This window comes from Amblyraja radiata, chromosome 1 (assembly GCF_010909765.2).
Source record: "Amblyraja radiata isolate CabotCenter1 chromosome 1, sAmbRad1.1.pri, whole genome shotgun sequence".
Taxonomy (NCBI): domain Eukaryota; kingdom Metazoa; phylum Chordata; class Chondrichthyes; order Rajiformes; family Rajidae; genus Amblyraja; species Amblyraja radiata.
The window spans coordinates 106189671-106210204 of NC_045956.1; the positions used below are offsets into that span (position 1 = coordinate 106189671).

Consider the following 20534-nt stretch of genomic DNA (forward strand, 5'->3'; position numbering starts at 1 on the left):
TTAAACCCGGCAGACGGACATTTAATAACGTTACTGAGAAAGGATTACAAAAGTAGAATGGAAATCATATTAGCACATGGATTGGACTAAACGTCAATGCAGATTGGTCGGGTCAATTGATTGTAACTATCCGCACTTTCATTTTAGTTACTCTGAATGAAAGAAATTCACATAGAAATATTGGGAGTGCAGTAAGTGCTCTAATCTCCATGTTAGAAGGAGGATAGTAAGAAGATTGCAGATAACTGAGCATAATTGATAAATCATACCAACAAAAAAACATTGGGCAGACTGGATTGCTTTTTCCAATATTATCTCACTTTCTCACACCCCACACACTTGTGGTAATTACAGAAGCCAATTAATCTACAAACCCGCAGGTCATTGGGATGTGGGAGGAAATCAGAGCACCCAGAAGATACCCACGCAGACTCCGCACAGGCAGCACCCGAGATCTAGATCGAACCCAGGTCTCTGGCATTGTGAGGCAGCGACTCTACCAACTGAACCATTCTTCCATCAAATAAGTAGAATTAAAAGGTTAAAAAAAAAAGTTGTTTCCCAAAGACATATTTGGAATAATTTACAGTGGCCAATGACCCACCCACTAATTTCTTTGGAATGAGCACTCAGGGGAAACCCCACGCAGTCACAGGGAGAAAATGTAAACACCAAACAGAAATCACCCCAGGTCAGAACTGAACCAGTATCTCTGTAACTATGAGGCAGGCAATCCCTCGACTCACTCACTCTTAAGAAATAACTGAGACAATTATAAAAATCTGTTGATGGTATAAAAAGAGAGATGAAAGGAAATCTGTGCAGCAAAGATCAATGGATCGTATGTTGAATATTATCTAATTGTTTATGATAGTTGAAAGCATATCTAAGACTAGATAAACTGACATCAAACTGTTGCTGGTTGGAATTCGCATTTCAGGATCATCTTATTAATTTGACTGTAGTTGCCCTTCTGACCATTGCTGTCTCTGCCACTGAGGAGAATTAAACTAGTTTTGGTCAATTTTACCCAACACGTTTATAAATCCAGTCAGTAACAGAATAGCCCACCATTGACTCAATCTATATTTTATGCTGCCTCGGAAAAGCAGTCAACATAATCAAAGACTTGTCTCACCCCGGTCATTCCTTCTCCCTGCTCCTATCAGGCAGAAAGTACAGAAGCTTGAAAGCACGCACCACCTGACTCTGGGAAAGTATTAGATTCAAAGTGTGAAGGAAGGAACTGCAAATGCTGATTTACACCGAAGATAGACTCAAAATGCTGGAGTAACTCAGGGAGATAGGCAGCATCTCCTTTTCTCCAGAGATGGTGCCTGACTCTTGAGTTGTGTTACTCTCGCATTCTGTATCTGTCTGCAATTCAAAGTTTCTGTTTTCCACAATCAAACAAGCTGAGCACAATAAATAAAGATCCTTGGTACACAAGAATGCTGGAGAAACTCAGCAGGTGCAGCAGCATCTATGGAGCGAAGGAAATAGGCAATGTTTCGGGCCGAAACCCTTCTTCAGATCCTTTGCCATTTGAGAGTACGTGTAACAGTCAGAGGAAGTGTGAAATAGGAATAAAAGGACACTTTATCACGTTAAAGTTGGTCCTGCCCAACACATAGGGCAAATATGTTAATATGCAGCAATCCATCCCCTCCACCTTTCCAGTTCTCCCATCTGTCTCCGAATACATTCTATCTTTGTCCTTCCGACTCCCCTGACATCAGTCTGAAGAAGGGTCTCGGCACGAAACGTCGCCCATTCCTTCTCTCCAGAGCTGCTGCCTGTCCTGCTGAGTTACTCCAGGATATTGTGTCTACCTTTAATATGCAGCAATTTCTGCTCAGCCTAATAGTAATTCCCCTAATAGCATTGCGATCCAGTTCATCTCATGAAATGTTTATGATTTTTCTCCTATTTGTTAACTTTGTAACCCATCGACTTCCCAAAACTTCCTTAAAACCAGAGTGGGGGAAGAATTCTAAACCGAGAGCAAATATGATCCGTGTGACTAAATGGAGGGAAGTAGTAACAGGGAAAAGCATTGAAAAATAATTAAATATTGAAGGAAAAAAAGAGAGAAAAGAAATGACATTGTTTTAGGTTTCATAAGTACATACCAAACACTGTTCGTGCTGGAACTGATTCCTTATTAATCCAAAAAGACACTTGAGAGAGAATGACCGTCATAATGCAGGGTATGTATGTCTGGATCATAAAATAACCCATTTTTCTTCTCAAGTGAAAGTAGACTGCCATCACCACATATTCTCCTACAACAGATAAATATTTTTAAAATATTTTCTGGTTTATCTTAATTAATTTTTGCATTGACTGACAAGAATAAAAGAATCATAATAATCTTACAATCCTTATGCAATATTGAACGCAAAGATATTTCCAAGGGTAATCGGGTGTTCAAAGTCTATGTGCCTTTACCTGTAATGGATTTGATAATTCCACTAGAAACTGTTTGCCCCACAAGATCATATTGAACCAGGCTAGATGACTCTTTAGGTACCTCCACCGATTCGGCAGGTCCTTTTGTCCAAGTGTATATCATCTCACTCCTAGGATAAGCATCTACAATGAATGAATTTTTTTTTTTTTGTTAATATGTTAATCTGGGTTAGTAATGCATTTGGCTAAATTGTTCTATCAGAAATTACCACATTTGATTACAAATTTCCTGAACAACTTATCATTTTAATTGTTCATGAATTATTTGTAAAATTAAATCATTACTAATTTAACTGCTATGAATTTCACAATACAATAACACATGGTACATTAACATTTTATAAACAGCTGCTAAAATAATTGACATGTATTTCAATTCATGTGATACAATATAAAACTATTTTGGTATTGTAATTATTTCAGTATGGTAAAACACCTATGCAGCAATAATATGAATAATAATGATTATATAAGCAATCCAGATTATTGCAAATGCATTGACATATGTTAACCCACTCATATTAAATTGCATTTTGTACAACAATCTGCTTTTTGTGCATTGTATTAATTTAAGAACATTTGGATCATACAATAATATTGTAAAAAGGGTAGTATTGTGTTATTAAAAATAAATGAATGACACTTTACACATGTAACAAACACTCATTTATATTCCACAAAGGTTAATGAAAATAATGCCTTTCCATGATCAAAATATGCACAATCTTCCCATGGTAGGTTTCAGTAAACATGTCAGATGGCAGATGCCATAGTGGCATTCAAGAGACTGCATAAGGAATAGGTATAAGGAATTGAATGATATGGATCATGGATAGGTAGATAAGATTTAGTTTTGGCAACATGTTTGGCACAGACATTGTGGGCTGTTTCTGTGCTGTACTTTTCTATGTTCTATGCATCTCTACTAGTAAAACTGTCCTTGTGAGATTATACCAAAAAAACAAAATCTGGTCACTCACAGCTTCCAAATTTAAGCGGACAAGCATGGCCATCCATGGGGAAATCAACCAGCTTCATAGGGCACTCTGCATTTATAGTGAGCCTGAAATATAAAAATCGTCAAAGTTAATTAATTTCATATACATTTTAAAGTAAAATGAGCATCTTCATCGAATCAGCAATAGGCGTAAGGATTCGTGGCGTGAAGCCAATGACAAACATACCTCATAGTGTATAGAATCGTGCCATTCTGCATAATACGGAACAGTTTGTTTGGAGCTGTCATGTTGTGGGAAATTGATTTCTTCCCGTTCCGAAAGAAGGTATCTGGCGTCCAGACTTTGGTGACCATCAGGTTATTGAGACGAAGTATTTTAGTGGGGCCGTCATACTTCAGCCTGTTGTCGACCCAAGTTTGGCGGAAAAATACATCCATTGTATACTCCTTGAAAGGAAATTGTGAAGAAGCACAAATCGGCCAGTACACTAAAACACCGTGTAAATACTGTTCTGTGCAAAGTGTGACATCTCTGTTTGGAATACCCATTCAGATTGCAACGAGGCCACAATTATGTCTGTTCATTTTTGTTGTGCGAAACTTTATGCGATGTTCATCTTATTTTAAAGTGGGACTTTGTATTATACAGCAGATTGCTGAAAATCGCACTAAAAACAAACCCAGTTATTGATATTTTTCATTCGAGGAAACCGAATGGTGTATTTTAAGATGAATATACATCGTTGTCGCTAATACCCTAATTCCAACTTAGTTGAAGCATGCAAGTCTATGAATGTAACACACTGTACTTCCACCGCCTTGTTTACTGTAAATACTTTAATAAACAATAAGGAAACACAAGATTAAATAGATTACTGCAAAAAATATAAAATTAGCGGAACGTCCACCTTTAACATTCAAGTAAACAATTAGAATTCCTACCATCTCAACATCAGACACGGGCCCAAAGCTTGTAACGTAGATATCTGTTTTGACTTCTGTAACAGTTCCTGGAGGGCAGGAAATACATTCCTTAATAAGACATTGAAGGAGGTGACTTTTTAATATGGTGGCTTATATTTGGTACACTTGGTCACAAACCAGTGCATGTACCAAGAGGAACGCCGGGAGGAAAAGCGGCTGCTTTAGATACATCTGGGGTTTTCCCCCCAGTTCTAATAATAGTCGCCAGCAAGTGAGCAGCTTCTGGATTTTAGAGACTCACATGGCGAGCACACCTTGAACGGTGCAACAAATGTGCATCACTTCAACTTGTGGCACGCTTTCACAGATTTAACAAAAGCAAGGTTCGAGATCTTCACAAAACCACGGAAATGTACAGGGTATCAGATCCCCTCTTGTTCAAACGTTGATATAAATCAATCTGGGTTTTTTAAAGAGCAAATACACTTCACAATTATATTAAAATTGCTCGGTTCCTGATTCTCATCCATCTCTGTCACGAAAAGAATCCATCATGCTTCCCACCAATGGAGACACAAGAAATTGCAGATGCTGAAATCTTGAACAAAACACAAAGTGCTGGAAGATCCCAATGGGTTAGGCAGCGTCTGGGAAGGGAATGCATTGACGACGTTTCTGGCCGGGACCCTTCTTCAGACTCAGTCCAAAGAAACGTCGCCTGCCCATCTCCTCGTCAGCTGCTTCCTGACCCGCTGAGTTCGTCCAGCACTTTGCGTTTAGTTCATGTTTCCCACTAAATCTTGCTTTTCCATTTTATCTACTTCAACAGACTTGTACAACCCAAAACCCCACTCCCACTCCCACTCCCACCGGGTGCAGTTTAACGGTCTCCGGTTTATAATAATTGGCGAGACCCGATGTTACAATATTGCCACCATTCAATCCAATCATGCAAGGTCAGTCACCGGTGAACTACTGAAGTCGACAATAAATGTACCCTACCACCAAATCCAGGGCGCAGTCTGTTGTCATAACCATCCAAGAGACTGTCCAGGATCCGAGTAAAATTTTCTGGATACAATTTCTCATCCTTTTTGATCTCTCCAGCGGTCTGTCCTATCCTGCACAGAGAATAGACAAAACCCGACATGAGCCGCACAATTTCAAGGTCTGGCAAGTGGTTGCCCTACACCTCATATTGATCTTTCGGACCGTAGCGCCCTACAAAGACAGTAAAAGCAAGTACATCGGGGAGAGAAAAATAACAACGTGAAATAAGGTGAAAGGATCAGTTTCCTTCCATTACTTACCACGTTGTCACACAGATAAAGTACAACAGAGTGGAGATGTATCTGGAGAACATCTTGATCACAGTCTGCTTGGCAGAAACCATCTTTGCATGCCATTCTTTATGTTTCTCCCAGTTCCCGTCGCCAATTGCCTTGTCCTGGCGAGAGATCGCAGCCGTGAAAAGACACACACGCACACACACACTCGTGATTATAGAGTGTCCCCCGTCCCGCCTGCCAGCCGGCACTGAAGGACACTTGCTCTCGTATCAGCACCATCCACTTGCCCAGGTCTTTGCCTTTTTGGCAGCTATGCCGCGATGAATCAAATGCATCTTAAATGTGACAGCGGTCTCAGCACAAACTATCCCGCGCCACCACTTCCACTACCTGCTGCATGTCAGGGGATGGAGGTGGCGGTGAGTAGAGGGCAGGGGAGAGAAGAGGGGGGAGGGAGGGGGGGGAGAGAGAGAAAGAATGCCGATTAGATCTACCGATAATTATGGAGGAAACATTACTGATCTGAGGTGCATACGTAAAAAAATGGAGACGTTGCCGTGTTATGCCACGGGTAGCGGGCAATGATTTTGCAGACCAATTCGTGGACAGATTTTGCCCCGTATTCCCCCCACCCCACGGTCCATTCCGCCCCTAGCACTCTCGCCCCGACTCTACTGCATTCCTGGTTGTCGAGGAGACATGCTCCCGGGGAACAGGGATTCGTGGGATGAACAGGGATGAACAGATTCATTCATTCCAGGGTGGGAGCTGAAGGAAAGATAACAGGACAAGGGGAAAGGAAACTAAACTCTTTATCCAAGGACAGCAGCTATGACCCGGGTTTAGATGCACCACTAAAACATTAGGAAACAATTCTTTGGTTGAATCGATTCACGTTGAGGCTTGGAGAACCAGAAGCCAGATTTTCTTAATGAAATCTCCAATTACTTCACAACGAACTCTTTCCCCTAAATCATCGGCGCTAGAAACTAACGGGGAGCAGTTTTGATTGCAAAGAACACCCTAACGTTAATAAGCAATTGTCGTCCGTTTCATTAATTCTGATTCATTCCTTAATTCCTCGTGTGTCATTAATTCAGATATCGCGTGATGGCATACGATATGCAATTGCACTGATTATCTAACACTTTTTTTTCCTGTAATGACGATTAAAAATGACTAGGTGCATTTACCAAAATGGAACACGGTAAAGCAGAAGTCTTACCGTTATCATTAATTATAAAATATATTTTGAATGCAGATGTGCAAAAATACAGCTAGCTTCCTTTGCTTCGCGTTAAGGTTTCAAATTGAGTTTAGACTGCAGTTTCAAAGAGGACATTAATTCTCCCCCCTCCCCTCTCTGAACTCTCCAGATGTGTTCTGACGCCTCGCCGTCGTTGTTACCGTGTGCTCCATAAAATCCTAACTGCTTGAATTGCGTTGCATTTCTTCAGAATGAAGAACATCCCCGTAATATTGGGATGTAATCCATTTGGGATTAAAACATGACAGCGAATTTGGGAGCTGAGCAGCAACCCAGAGTTTGAAACGCTTTACAAGTGACGCTTTAATATTCTGCACGTTGCCATCGGGGAGTAGGCTGACTTCGGGAAAGGGTTCATTATATGCAGCCAAGGCACTGTTTAGAAATGTCATTCCACCTTTTGATCCATGCACATCACCTTAATGCAAATCCGAGCCACGTTGCCGATCCCGCTGTAGCTAACAGTTACAGTGAGCTGAGACCGTGTGATCAATTAGCATAATAGCAACCCTGTAATCATTTGAGAGAGGGAGAGGGAGAGGGAGGGAGAGAGAGAGAGAGAGAGAGAGAGAGAGAAATACCTTTAAGGATCTGATCGTTTGACTATTTTTGCAAGGGAAGTTATTTCCACAGCAAACAGTCTATTTGATGTTGTGCAAGCTACGCGCATGCGTTGCGCCTCGGAATTATTGTACAGCCTTGGACTAAGTTGCATTCCTTGAATCCTCGCTCTAAGCCCCTTCTATATTCAAAGTTAGGAATGTGGAGTGTCCAAGACAGAGGATGCTTCGGGATTCTGTCGTTGCCCGTGCTGGTGGCCATGGTCTGCTATGCCCAGAGGTGAGCTCCAATCTCTTACGATTCATTCTTTGCCATTGTGTATTTTATTTCTCTCTCTCTCTCTGATTCACATTTGATACGATCCTGAATGAAATTCACATTTTTTCCTCAGAGTAAATGAGTCCAGCAACATGTCATATGTGAAAGAAACCGTGGATAACTTGCTGAAAGGATATGACATTCGATTAAGACCAGATTTCGGAGGTAAATCATCTCCTCTTGGTGTAGTCCCATGTATATGTGTGTGTGTGTGTGTGTGTGCTCTGATATTGTTTCCTCCAGTCAGTAGCCAAACTAAACAAGGCTGACTGCATATCCATAATAATGAATAACTGCAGCGGTGCATGATCTGCTGCCCGTGACGATGTACAACATTGTTGTTTAAAACAAAAAAGTGGGTTGCAATATCACAACCAGTAATGTGTTGTTTACCTCAAGGTCTCCCTGTGGACGTTGGTATGAGCATAGACATTGCCAGCATAGACATGGTCTCTGAAGTCAATATGGTGAGTGCACTCTTTAAATACCGGTCTGTGCGAATGAACACTACATCTGCAGGCTTGCTTAATGCTACATGTCTGTTCTATATGCGTAATCCTGTATCGTTTGCAGAATAACTCGATGTTGGCAGTATAAGTGCCAGTTTACTGGTGACTTCGTTTTTTTCGGAGGGGGGAGGGGAGGAGGTGGTGGGTGATCACATGAGTTTGTACTACAACGGAACCATCGATAAATGTTACTCTTGAGTAGGTGTTACTTCCCCGCCTAAACCTACTTAAATTGAGAATAATTGTGAAAAAGCGTTTCATTTCCAATGTATAATACCGCCATCTGCTGATTGTAATGATTTACTACGTATCAATGTTGGTGACAAATCGTCCTCATAACACGTTTATTATGATTGGGGTTTCAATGTTAGGGATAAATCAAGGTCCTATATCCAATTACGCACAAGTGCAAGCGGCGCTGTTACAGATAACACACGTTGGCAAATCCCTGGAATATCGTGCATCACAATTACAAAGTGGATCTGATGTACACTGATAATCTCCTGTCTCCAAAATGAAAGTCTACATTGACAATATGTTGGCCGAGAAATTGGACTCACTTGTGCACGTTTAAGTATGCAGGACATGTCTTCAAGTGTTTTAAGGTAGATTACGGTATGGGTAACTTTGAGATGACTCCCCAGAGCCCTATCATTCACTGCATAGGTCCTGCTCTTGTTAGTCCATCTCATAAAGTTGGCCCAGGTACTTCTGCGCTTGATTCACCTGAACAAGGCTTACATTGACCATGCATCTCGGCATGCGATCAAATGACGCCATGTGGTGCACCTCTCCTCCACTGTCAGCAGAATGTGGGACTTTTGGGCACAAACTATCACCTTTTCTGTTCACTCACTGTAAACCTAGGAGCAGGGATCTACACTGAACTGGCCATTAAAGAGTCTACACTCTGCCACTAATGCCTTGCACACAGCATCCCTAGCCTTAGGTTCCAATGGTCACCATTATGGAAAATTATTCACTGGTGCTCCTTTCACTGATCCTTTGTTCAGATCGATTATGGCCCTCTGATCCGTGCCGTGAGCCTGTGGTAGAAAACGTTACCTGGCCCCGGTGGCGTAGCAGTAGAGTGCCTTACAGAGCTTGCAGCGCCAGAGACCCGGGTTCGATCCCGTCTATGGGCGCTATCTGTAACCTGTGACCTGTGTGGGTTTTCTCCGGGATCTTCGGTTTCGGTTTGCGGGTTAATTGGCTTGGTGTAAGTGTAATTTGTCCCTAGTGTGTGTAGGATACTGTTAATGTGCGGGAATCACTGGTTGGTAGGGGGTTGGGTGGAAGGACTGTCCAGAGGCCCGGGGGGGGGGGGGGGGGGGGGGGGGGGGTCCCATATTCGCCCTCATGTCCTTGGCAGCCTGTTCTACATTGGCCTGGGGCTTGACTTTGCTTGGAATTTCTCACCAAGCAAAACGGCAGTACATTTTTACCATGCAGAGCATGCAATCCACTCTCTAACCAATTCTTCCTCCTATAACTATGGAATACTTATTGAGAGACAACTTGTGGTCCAGAGTTCTGCTTGGACACAAGCTGGTCAAGTAAAATAGAATTGATGAACAGTGATTGAATTTAAAAATCTGGAGATTTCTTGAAGAGAAACAGAAGAGGCTGGGGAGGGGTATAGGGTGTGGGAGTAATAGAATGGTATGAGGCGGGTGGGATATACCTCTCAGATCTAGGATGAATTGGCGTAGGAGAACGCTTGCTCTTTCATCACAACACGGAGAGGAGATATTGTGGCTGGAACATCTGTAAGGTAAGTAAGTTAAAGATTAGAATAATGAAAAAGAAGTTCAGAGACACAGGCATATACAATTTCAGTGTTTAAAAAGCATTTGGACAGGTATAGGAAAGGCATAGAGGAATGCAGGCCTAATGTGGGATTAGCATGGAGAGGCTGGTGCATGGACAAGTTGCATCAAAAGTGCCTGTTTCTGTTCTGTATGAATCTATGATTTTATGAAAATAAGTAAGAAATGCTACAGTCATAACCAGAGGCAAATGAGGTAACAAACATTTCCTTGGCTACTTCAATTTTCCTTGTATTTTATGGAGGACGATGAATATCCTTGTAGTTATACCCTCTAATCCAGGCAGTATTCTGGTAAAGTCTTCTGTACCCTCTCCAAACCTTTCACACCCTCCCTGTGATGAGGTGACGTGAACTGCATACAATACTCCAAATATAGCCAAACCCAACTCCTATAAAGCTGCAACCTGACTCCCTGATTCTTGTACTCAATGCCCAGACCGATGAAGGCAGGCACATCATGCACCTTCTTTACCACTCCATCTCTTTGTGTTCTCACTTTCAGGGAGCTACGAACTCGGATCCTACAGTGTTTTCTGAATACATCCTGTATTGATATATTTTTCTTACAATCTATTCTAAACCATCATGTTAGACTACTATATTGATACGATCCAATGTAACCAAAGTATCCTAAGTTGAGGATAATTATTTATTTCATAACATAAATTGAATGACATTAGGACTCAAGGCTCATAATAACAGGTAGAAATAATCACATTGTGTCATTTATGCTCCCATGGAAGTTATTTTAAGTCTGTGATTGTTTTCAGTTATCTCATTTTAGGAACCTACATCCTATCCTGCAAATTCTTGCTTGGTCAACTTTGCCACTTTGAGCTGTTGTGCTGCTTAAAAAGTAGATTAAATTGTGAAAATAGGTTAAGAAACCATAAAATTGTGAAGCAAAAAGAGCTAAGGAACTTGATGGCTAAGGCAGCATCTGTGGACAGACAATATTTTGAGTTGGGTCCCATCTTCAGACCCTCCCAAACGTGCCCTGAAACTGAAGATAGGTCGTGACCTGAAAATGGTGTCTTGTCCATTTCGCTCCACAGATGCTGCCTAACCAGCTGAGTTCCTCCAGCACTTTGTTTTAAGGGCAGAAACACAGAAAACCAGAATTGCATTATAAATCATATACGCAACAAGAAAATATTTTCGAGAAGCCAGAAAATAGAAATACATAAAGAAACAAAGTACTTCAAAAATACTTATTCAGTCAGAGTTCCCTATCTTTCTCAACATCAATTTAATCATGAGAACGTACAAGGCATAATTAGCAAGTTTGCAGTTGACACTAAAGTGAATGGTATTGTAGATAGTGAAGATGATTGTCAAAAACTGCAGCATGATCTTGATCAGTTGGGCCAAGGAATGGTTGATGGAATTTAATACAGATAAATGTGGGGTTTTGCATTTTGGGAAGACTAACAAGGCAGGACGTACACAGTGAACGGTAGGGCTCTGGGGAGTGTTGAAGGTAGAGGGATCTGGGAGTGCAGGTACATAAATCCTTGAAAGTGGCATAACAGGTAGAGTCAGTCATCAGCCAGAGTATTGAGTATAAAAGTGGGAAGGTCATTAACAGTTACAGTGCATTCAGAAAGTATTCAGACCCCTTAACTTTTTCCACATTTTGTTATCTTACAGTCTTATTCTAAACTGGATTAAATTCTTTTTTTTTAAATCATCAATCTACACACAATATCCCATAATAAAAAAGCGAAAACAGGTGTTTAGAAATTTTTGCAAAGTAATTAAAAATAAATAAATGAAATATCACATTTACATAAGTATTCAGACCCTTTACTCAGTACTTTGTTGAGGCACCTTTGGCAGCAATTACAGCCTCAGGTCTTCTTGGGTATGACGCTACAAGCTTGGCACACCTGTATTTGGGTAATTACTCCCATTCTACTCTGCAGATCCTCTCAAGCCCTGTCAGGTTGGATGGGGAGCGTCAATGCACAACTATTTTCAGATCCCTCAAAAGATGTTCGATCGGGTTCAAGTTCGGTCTCTGGTTGGGTCACTCAAGGACATCCTGCATTGTTTTGGCTGTGTGCTTAGGGTCGTTGTCCTGTTGGAAGATGAACCTCCGCCGCAAGTCTGAGGTCCAGAATGCTCTGGAGCAGGTTTTCATCAAGAATCTCTCTGTACTTTGCTCCGTTCATCTTTCCCTCGATCCTGACTAGTCTCCCAGTTCCTGCTGCTGAAAAGCATCCCCACAGCTTGATGCTGCCACCACCATGCTTCACCATAGGTATGGTATTGGCCAGATGATGAGCGGTGCCTGGTTTCCTCCAGACGTGACGCTTGGTTTTCAGGCCAAAGAGTTCAATCTTGGTTTCATCAGACCAGAGAATCTTGTTTCTCATGCCTTTTGGCAAACTCTAAGCGGGCTATCATGTGCCTTTTATTGAGGAGTGGCTTCTGTCTGGCCACTCTACCATAAACGCCTGAAAGGTGGCTGCAGATATAGTTATCCTTCTGGAAGATTCTCCCATCTCCACAGAGGAACTCTGGAGCTATGTCAGAGTGACCATGGGATTCTTGGTTACCTCCCTGACCAATGCCTTTCTCCCCCGCTTGCTCAGTTTGGCCAGGCAGCCAGCTCTATGAAGAGTCCTGGTGGTTCCAAACTTCTTCTATTTAAGAATGACGGACGCCACTGTGCTCTTTGGGACCTGCAATGCTGCAGAAATTGTTTTAGACTATAGACAATAGGTGCAGGGGAAGGCCATTCGGCTCTTCGAGCCAGCACCGCCATTCAATGTGATCATGGCTGATCATCCACAATCAGTACCCCATTCCTGCCTTCTTCCCATATCCACTGACTCCGCTATCTTTAAGAGCCTCTCAAGCTCTCCCTTGCAAGTATCCAGAGACAAGCCTCCACCGCACTGAGGCAGAGAATTCTACAGACTCACAACTCTAAGTGAAAATGTGTTTCCTCAACTCCGTTCTAAATGGATTATCCATTATTCTTAAACTGTGCCCCCTGGTTCTGGACTCCCCCACCATCGGGAACATGTTTCCTGCCTCTAGCGTGTCCAAGCCCTTATTAATCTTATATGTTTCAATAAGATTCCCTCACATCCTTCTAAATTCCAGAGAATACAAGCCCAGCCGCTCCATTCTCTCAGTATATGACAGTCCCGCCATCCCGGGAATTAACCTTGTGAACCTAGCTCCACTCCCTCAATAGCAAGAATGTCCTTCCTCAAATTAGAGGACCAAAACTGCACACAATACTCCAGGTGTGGTCTCACTAGGGCCCTGTACAAATGCAGAAGGGCCTCTTTGCTCCTATACTCAACTCCTCTTGTTATGAAGGCCAACATGCCATTCGCTTTCTTCAGTGCCAGCTGTACCTGCTTGCTTACTTTAATTGACTGATGAACAAGGACCCCCAGATCATAGAAACATAGAAATTAGGTGCAGGAGTAGGCCATTCGGCCCTTCGAGCCTGCACCGCCATTCAATATGATCATGGCTGATCATCCAACTCAGTATCCCATACCTGCCTTCTCTCCATACCCTCTGATCCCCTTAGCCAGAAGGGCCACATCTAACTCCCTCTTAAATATAGCCAATGAACTGGCCTCGACTACCCTCTGTGGCAGAGAGTTCCAGAGATTCACCACTCTCTGTGTGAAAAAAGTTCTTCTCATCTCGGTTTTAAAGGATTTCCCCCTTATCCTTAAGCTGTGACCCCTTGTCCTGGACTTCCCCAACATCGGGAGCAATCTTCCTGCATCTAGCCAGTCCAACACCTTAAGAATTTTGTAAGTTTCTATAAGATTCCCTCTCAATCTCCTAAATTCTAGAAAGTATAAACCAAGTCTATCCAGTCTTTCTTCATAAGACAGTCCTGACATCCCAGGAATCATTGTATTCCCAGATCCCGTTGTATTTCCCCTTTTCGGAACTTGACACAATTTAGATAATAATCTGCCTTCCTGGTTTTACTACTAAAGTGGATAACCTCACATTTATCCACATTAAACTGCATCAGCCATGCATCTGCCCACTCACCTAACCTGTCCGTCACCCTGCATTCTCAAAGCATCCTTCTCACAGTTCACACTGCCACCCAGCTTTGTGTCATCTGCAAATTTGCTAATGTTACTTTGAATCCCTTTCATCTAAATTATTGACGTATATTGTAAATAGCTGCGGTCCCAGCACCGAGCCTTGCGGTACCCCACTAGTCACAGCCTGCCATTCTGAAAGGGACCCGTTAATCCCTACTCTTTGTTTCCTGTCTGCCAACCAATTTTCTATACATGTCAGCACTCTACCCCCAATACCATGTGCCCTAATTTTGCCCACTAATCTCCTATGGGGGACCTTATCAAATGCTTTCTGAAAGTCCAGGTACACTACATCCACTGGCTCCCCCTTGTCCATTTTCCTAATAATATCCTCAAAAAATTCCAGAAGATTAGTCAAGCATGATATCCCCGTCGTAAATCCATGCTGACTCGGACCGATCCTGTTACTGCTAACCAAATGTGCGGCTATTTCATCTTTTATGATTGACCAGCAACTTCCCCACCACCGATGTCAGGCTAACTGGTCTAATATTCCCTGTTTTCTCTCTCGCACATTTCTTAAATATCCGTCCCCAGATCTGTCTCGACACAATCCTGTCTCGGAGGTTTACGGACAATTCCTTCATCTTCATGGCTTGGTTTTTACTCTGACATGTGGGACATTATATAGACAGGTGTGTGCCTTTCCAAATCATGCCCAATCAATTTAATTGATAGACTCCAATCAAGTTGTAGAAACATCTCAAGGATAATCAATGGAAACAGGATGCACCAAAACTCAAAGCAAAGGGTCTGAATACTTATGTAAATGTGATATTTCAGTTATTTCTTTTTAATTACTTTGCAAAAATTTCTAAACACCTGTTTTTGCTTCTTCATTTTGGAGTAATGTGTGTAGATTGATGACAAAAAAATGAATCTATTTTAAAATAAGGCTGTAACACAACAAAATGTGGAGACAGTGAAGGGGTCTGAATACTTTCTGAATGCACTGTATGCAAGTCATTGGTGAGGCCACATATAGAGTATTGTGTTCAGTTCTGATCACCATGATAAAGGAACGATGTCAAGCTGGAAAGGGTGCAAAGAACATTTACGAGAATGTTGCCAAGACTCGAGGGAGAGGTTGAGCAGGTTAGGACTTTATTCCTTGGAGCACAGGAGGATGATGGGTGATCTTATAGAGATGTACAAAATAATGAGAGGAATAGATAGGGTAAATGCACAAAGTCTTTTGCTCAGAGTAGAGGAATCAAGAACTAGAGGACATAAGTTTAAGGTGAGGGGGGAATGATTTAAAAGGAATCTGAAGGGTAACTTTTTTACACAAAATGTGGTGGGTGTATGGAATGAGGTCCTGCAGGAGGTAGTTGAGGCAGGTACTATCACAATGTTGAAAGAACATTTAGACGGACACATGAATAGGATAAGTTCAGAGGGATATGGGCTGAACACAGGCAGGTGGGACTAGTGTAGATGGGGCATGTTGGTGGGTGTGGGCAAGTTGGACTGAAGTCCCTGTTTCCACACTGTATGACTATGACTCTATGACAGAGGGTGAAATTAGCAATACATTTGAGAGGAAGAGCAAATTCCTTTCTCATATTGGCACCTTTGCACACTTAATCTAAACAAAACTTCAACTAAAACATGCCAAATTTCATGCTTTACACTTTGCAGTTCCATCTTTTGAGTGGTTTAAATTTTTACATTTCTTTGTTGGAAGGTAATCATTATTTCAAAAGATTACATAGCGCAAATCTAAAATTTGCATGTTAGAAAAGGCAGCTTTGAACATTTCAAATAACAGAAAATGGTTCCTCCACAAGTTGGTGAATCTTGAAAGAGTTTGTAGAATTTGTGTACTGTTGATCACTAAGTTCAGACTTTACTTTAGAGACACAACATGGAAACAGGCCCTTTGGCCCAACAAGTCCGCATTGATCATACTTCATCCTTAGTAACAATAAGTACGGGAGCACTTCAAGGCTGCATGCTCAGCCCCATGCTTTACTCACTCTATACTCATGGCTGTGTAGCCAGACATAGTGTGAACTCCATCATCAAGTTCAGCGATGACACCACTGTTGTTGGACGAATCACAGATGGCGATGAGTCAGAGTATAGAAGTGAGATTGACCAAATGGTGCCAGCACAGCAACCTGGCTCTCAACATCAGTAAAACCAAGGAACTGATTGTGGACTTTGGAAGAGGAAGGATGAGGACCCACAATCCTGTTTATATCAATGGGGCGATGGTGGAGAGGTTCAAAAACTTCAAATTCCGGGGCGTGCATATTTCCAAAGATTTTTCCTGGACCCAGCACACTGATGCAATTATAAAGAAGGCACAGCAACGCCTCTACTTCCTGAGAAGATTACGGAGATTCAGTGTGTCAACGAGGATTCTCTTGAACTTCTACAGGTGCACAATGGAGAGCATACTGACTGGTTGCATCGTGGCCTGGTTCAGCAACTTGAACGTCCAGGAGCAGAAAAGACTGCAAAAAGTTGTGAACACTGCCCAGTCCATCACCGGCTCTGATCTCCCCACCATCGAAGGGATCTATCGAAGTCACTGCCTCAAAAAGGCAGCCAATATCATCAAAGACCCACACCATCATAGCCACACACTCATTTCACTATTGCCATTGGGAAGAAGGTACAGGAGCCTGAAAACTGTAACGTCCAGGTTCAGGAACAGCTTCTTCCCTACAGCCATCAGGCTATTAAACACAACAACAAATAAGCTCTGAACTACAACAGACTATTATTATTACTGCACTATATTTGTTTATTTATTGATTATGGGCGTGTATGTGTATGTATACTGAACTTTTTTCTTCTTTGTTTTTCTCTCCCATTATATACTATGTACAATGTTTACATATTCTGGTGAGCTGCAGCAAGCATGAATTTCATTGTCCTATCTGGGACATATGACAATAAAACACTCTTGACTCTTGATCACTCCATACACAAGCACTATCCTACACACTCGGAACAATTTACAATTTTTTTTACCATAGCTAATTAACCTACAAATCTGTATGTCTTTGGAGTGTGAGAGGAAACCGGAGCACCCAGAGAAAACCCACGTGGGCACGGGGAGAACATAAAAATTCCATACAGATGGCCCCCGTAGTCAGGATCGAACCCGGGTCTCTGGCGCTGGAAGGTGGCAACTCTACTGTTGTGACACTGTGCTGCTCTTATGAGCATCTCATTTCTTAAATATAAAGTGCTTATATGTGACAGTTTGAAATTTCCTGTTTTACTAACGCTCCATGTGCAATATTTTTGCGAAAATATTATCAAAACATTGGGGTAACGGTTTATGGTTATAGAAAATCTTGCTGCATGTAACATTTTCCAGGAATACATCTATTTTAGTAAATTGAGGAAAATCTGTAAGTAAGTAAGATTCTTACATTTTGCAAACATTTTGTTCTACTAATTCCGAAAGTTGGTGTTCAGACTTAAAATCTATATTTGCATGCATCCATAATGAACTTGCTCAATTTCGGCATTTAATCAGTAGCTTCATATTTCCTAGTGTTTATTCAAACGTTAATCAATTTGTCTTCTTATATCCATCATACTGATTCAAACTCTTGAATTTGCTGTTATCACTGCATGATGTTTGTAAACAGACAACAATTCAGTTTTAACATCTTGTTTTGTCATCATTACTTTTCCAAACATCAGTTTACAGCAAGACAGGATAGACAAGATGTACTACAACAAAATCTTTCAATGGATCGGTTAATTTATAAAACTATGTGCTTCATAGATTGAGTTGGAGAACATTGAATTCTCCAAAGATAGACACAAAATGTTGGAATAACTCAGCGGGTCAGGCAGCATCTCTGGAGAAAAGGAATAGATCTCGTTTCGGGTCGAGAACCTTCATCAGACTGGCTTCGCTGTAAACCAGCATCTGCAGTCCTTCTTACACATTGAATTATCCTACAGTCACCCCTTTCTCTCCCATAAACCCCCACCCTTTACCCCCCTCCCCCATCCCCTCCTCTGAGGCCTGACAGACCTCGCGTCTATCTTTCCCTTCCCTCCCCCACCACCTGTATTCCTAAACAACTTGTCTATCCTCTAGCTTCATAATTCTTTAATTCTTTATTCTTTAATCCCTTTATCTCTCACCTTGTGTGAGTTCATCTCTAGCCTTTGTCCTGCCATCTGCCTATCAAAAATTTCCCTCGCCTGTGTTCACCTATGACCTGCCATGCTTTGTCCTGCCCTTCCACTCTTATAGCTTTAATTCCCCCAACCCCTACAATAAAGCTGAAGACGAGTCTCAACCTGAAACATCACCTATCCATGTTCTCCTGACCCGTCAAGTTACTTCAGCATTTTGTGCCTTTTCTTGGTAAACCAGCATCTGCAGCTCCATGTTAAGAATTTATATTAGACATAAAGGCAAATTAGCGATGGAGAAATATCTTCGAGAGGAAAGAGTTAAAACAAATAATTAATATTTGAATCAAGCTTAGACAAAATAGGTCTGAGTTTCTGTAATGAGTTCTAAAAACACACCAAGTTTGACGAATATCGATGGTAGAGTACAGTGCATAATTTTGACGCAAACTTGCTGATTTATACTACTACTATCAGATGGAGTGTGAATTGATATTTAAACAGTTTGCTTGCTTTGATGATTTATCATTGTTCGGGGATGTGATTACTCTTTTATTGCCTCTGTTTGAAAAACATGCTATTTTCTTGGATTTTGCCTGTGATCTCTATAGTACTGAGGGCCTTCTGTAGATGTGACATATTTTTAATATGCTTCCTTTGATTTTGTTTTTAATAAGGACGTTAAAAGAACAAAAACATTTTTATTCATATTTTGTGTTATAACATACCAAATAATATATTTCAAATTGTTTTAAATATACATTAATAAAGTCCAGTGAGAGTTAAATATGGAAGGCAATGAGCCAGCTAATTGTACAAAGCAAGGTTCTACAAGCAACAAACAGATGAATGACTTGTTAGCGGTACTTGTTGTGGGATTTTACTTTCGGAGTCACGTGAGTGACTACGTGAAGAACCCCGCCAGGACGCATGCGTGTCATATCGCTACACGCATTGCAACGAGTCACAGCAGGGGGGAACGACGTTCCCCTAGCGGCAAAATTTGAAAGCCAGGAACAGCAGGTGAAGAGACTCTGCGTTCCAGAATTTGAAAGTCGGGAACAGCAGGTAAGAAGACTCTGCGTTCCTTCCACTTACCTTTTAGGTGGAAACATGGACCGGATCCATGAAGGCTGCGGGAGAGCTGGTGGGGGAGAACCGCGGAGTTGCGGGCAGCCGGCAGCAGCAGCCAAAGGCACGCTAATCTCCCGTAATGGGAACAGCTGTGCCCGACTTTTGCTCCCGACTCACTCCCGCACCGGGCCCGGCGGGGCGGGAGAGGGAAGCAAAATTATGTTCCCCGCGCTGGTTTCACAGGGGGGGAAGCTGGACAAAATAGTGTCCACAAGTGCTGCTAGGAAGCTGGCTGGGGAAGACCGCGAAGTTGCGGGAGCCAGCAGCAGCTGAAGGCACAAGCCCCGTAAGGGATCAGCTGTGCCGACTTTTGGTCCCGCGCCGGCCAGAACACCACGGCCGGGTGGGAGACTATTTAAATGGGGCTGTTGACTTTTGGACGTCAATAACGGCAGCAGACGGGGTGGAACGACGTTCACCCGTAGCGACAAGTTTAACCTGGACCTGCAGGTAAGAGCTGCGGTCTTTTTGTATTTTTACCATGCTGATTGCAGGTGGAGAAACCAACGGGCTGCGACAAAGCTGGTGGGCTAGATGGGATCAGCTGTGCCCGATGTCGCCTCCACACCGGCCATATCCACTCCACGGAAGGACAGTAAGGACAAAGCTGGAGAAGGAGGACCACGGAGCAGCGGGCAGCCAGCAGCAGCCAGCGGCACTCGGATCACCGATAGTGGGATCAGCTGTGCCCGATGTCGCCTCCGCACCGGCCAGATCCACGCGGCCGGGCGGAAAGGCTAGACACAAAACAAACAAGGTCGTGGACTCGGAGGAGTCCGACTTTGAACAACCGTGGGCGGCCTGCGCCCGAGAGCGCTGGAGCCGGATGGAGCGGTGTATGGAGCTTTGCTCCAACGTGACAGACTCCGGGAGATGGAGTCGGGTCACTGTGGGCCCTATGATAAACCCACAGCAGTACCTCTTGAAGGGCTGCACAGTGCTTCTACCTCATCAGAGGGGAGCACTGCGGGTCAGTTCTGGGCTGACCTGGAAGAGGGGTCCGCAGAAGGAAAGACAAGTGTGCAGGGGGTGCAGGAACAAGAGAACCTACTGGAACC

The 20534-nt window shown here is 42.6% G+C and overlaps 2 protein-coding genes across 2 annotated transcripts in view; one reads left to right on the forward strand and one right to left on the reverse strand.

Moving 5' to 3' along the window:
* The window catches only part of gabra4 (gamma-aminobutyric acid type A receptor subunit alpha4), a 42343-nt gene extending 35372 nt beyond the window's left edge, over window positions 1–6971 (reverse strand). Inside the window, exons 1-7 of the mRNA XM_033028061.1 lie at window positions 5665–6971; window positions 5357–5475; window positions 4373–4440; window positions 3657–3877; window positions 3453–3535; window positions 2452–2595; window positions 2133–2285 (exon numbers count right to left, since the gene is read on the reverse strand). Coding sequence (XP_032883952.1) covers window positions 2133–2285; window positions 2452–2595; window positions 3453–3535; window positions 3657–3877; window positions 4373–4440; window positions 5357–5475; window positions 5665–5747 — 871 coding nt within the window. The 5' untranslated portion in view covers window positions 5748–6971. The remainder of the gene's footprint in view (window positions 1–2132; window positions 2286–2451; window positions 2596–3452; window positions 3536–3656; window positions 3878–4372; window positions 4441–5356; window positions 5476–5664) is intronic.
* A 499-nt stretch (window positions 6972–7470) lies between these two features.
* Window positions 7471–20534, forward strand: part of gabrb1 (gamma-aminobutyric acid type A receptor subunit beta1) — a 288316-nt gene continuing 275252 nt past the window's right edge. The window contains exons 1-3 of the mRNA XM_033028072.1: window positions 7471–7750; window positions 7863–7954; window positions 8189–8256. Coding sequence (XP_032883963.1) covers window positions 7671–7750; window positions 7863–7954; window positions 8189–8256 — 240 coding nt within the window. The 5' untranslated portion in view covers window positions 7471–7670. The remainder of the gene's footprint in view (window positions 7751–7862; window positions 7955–8188; window positions 8257–20534) is intronic.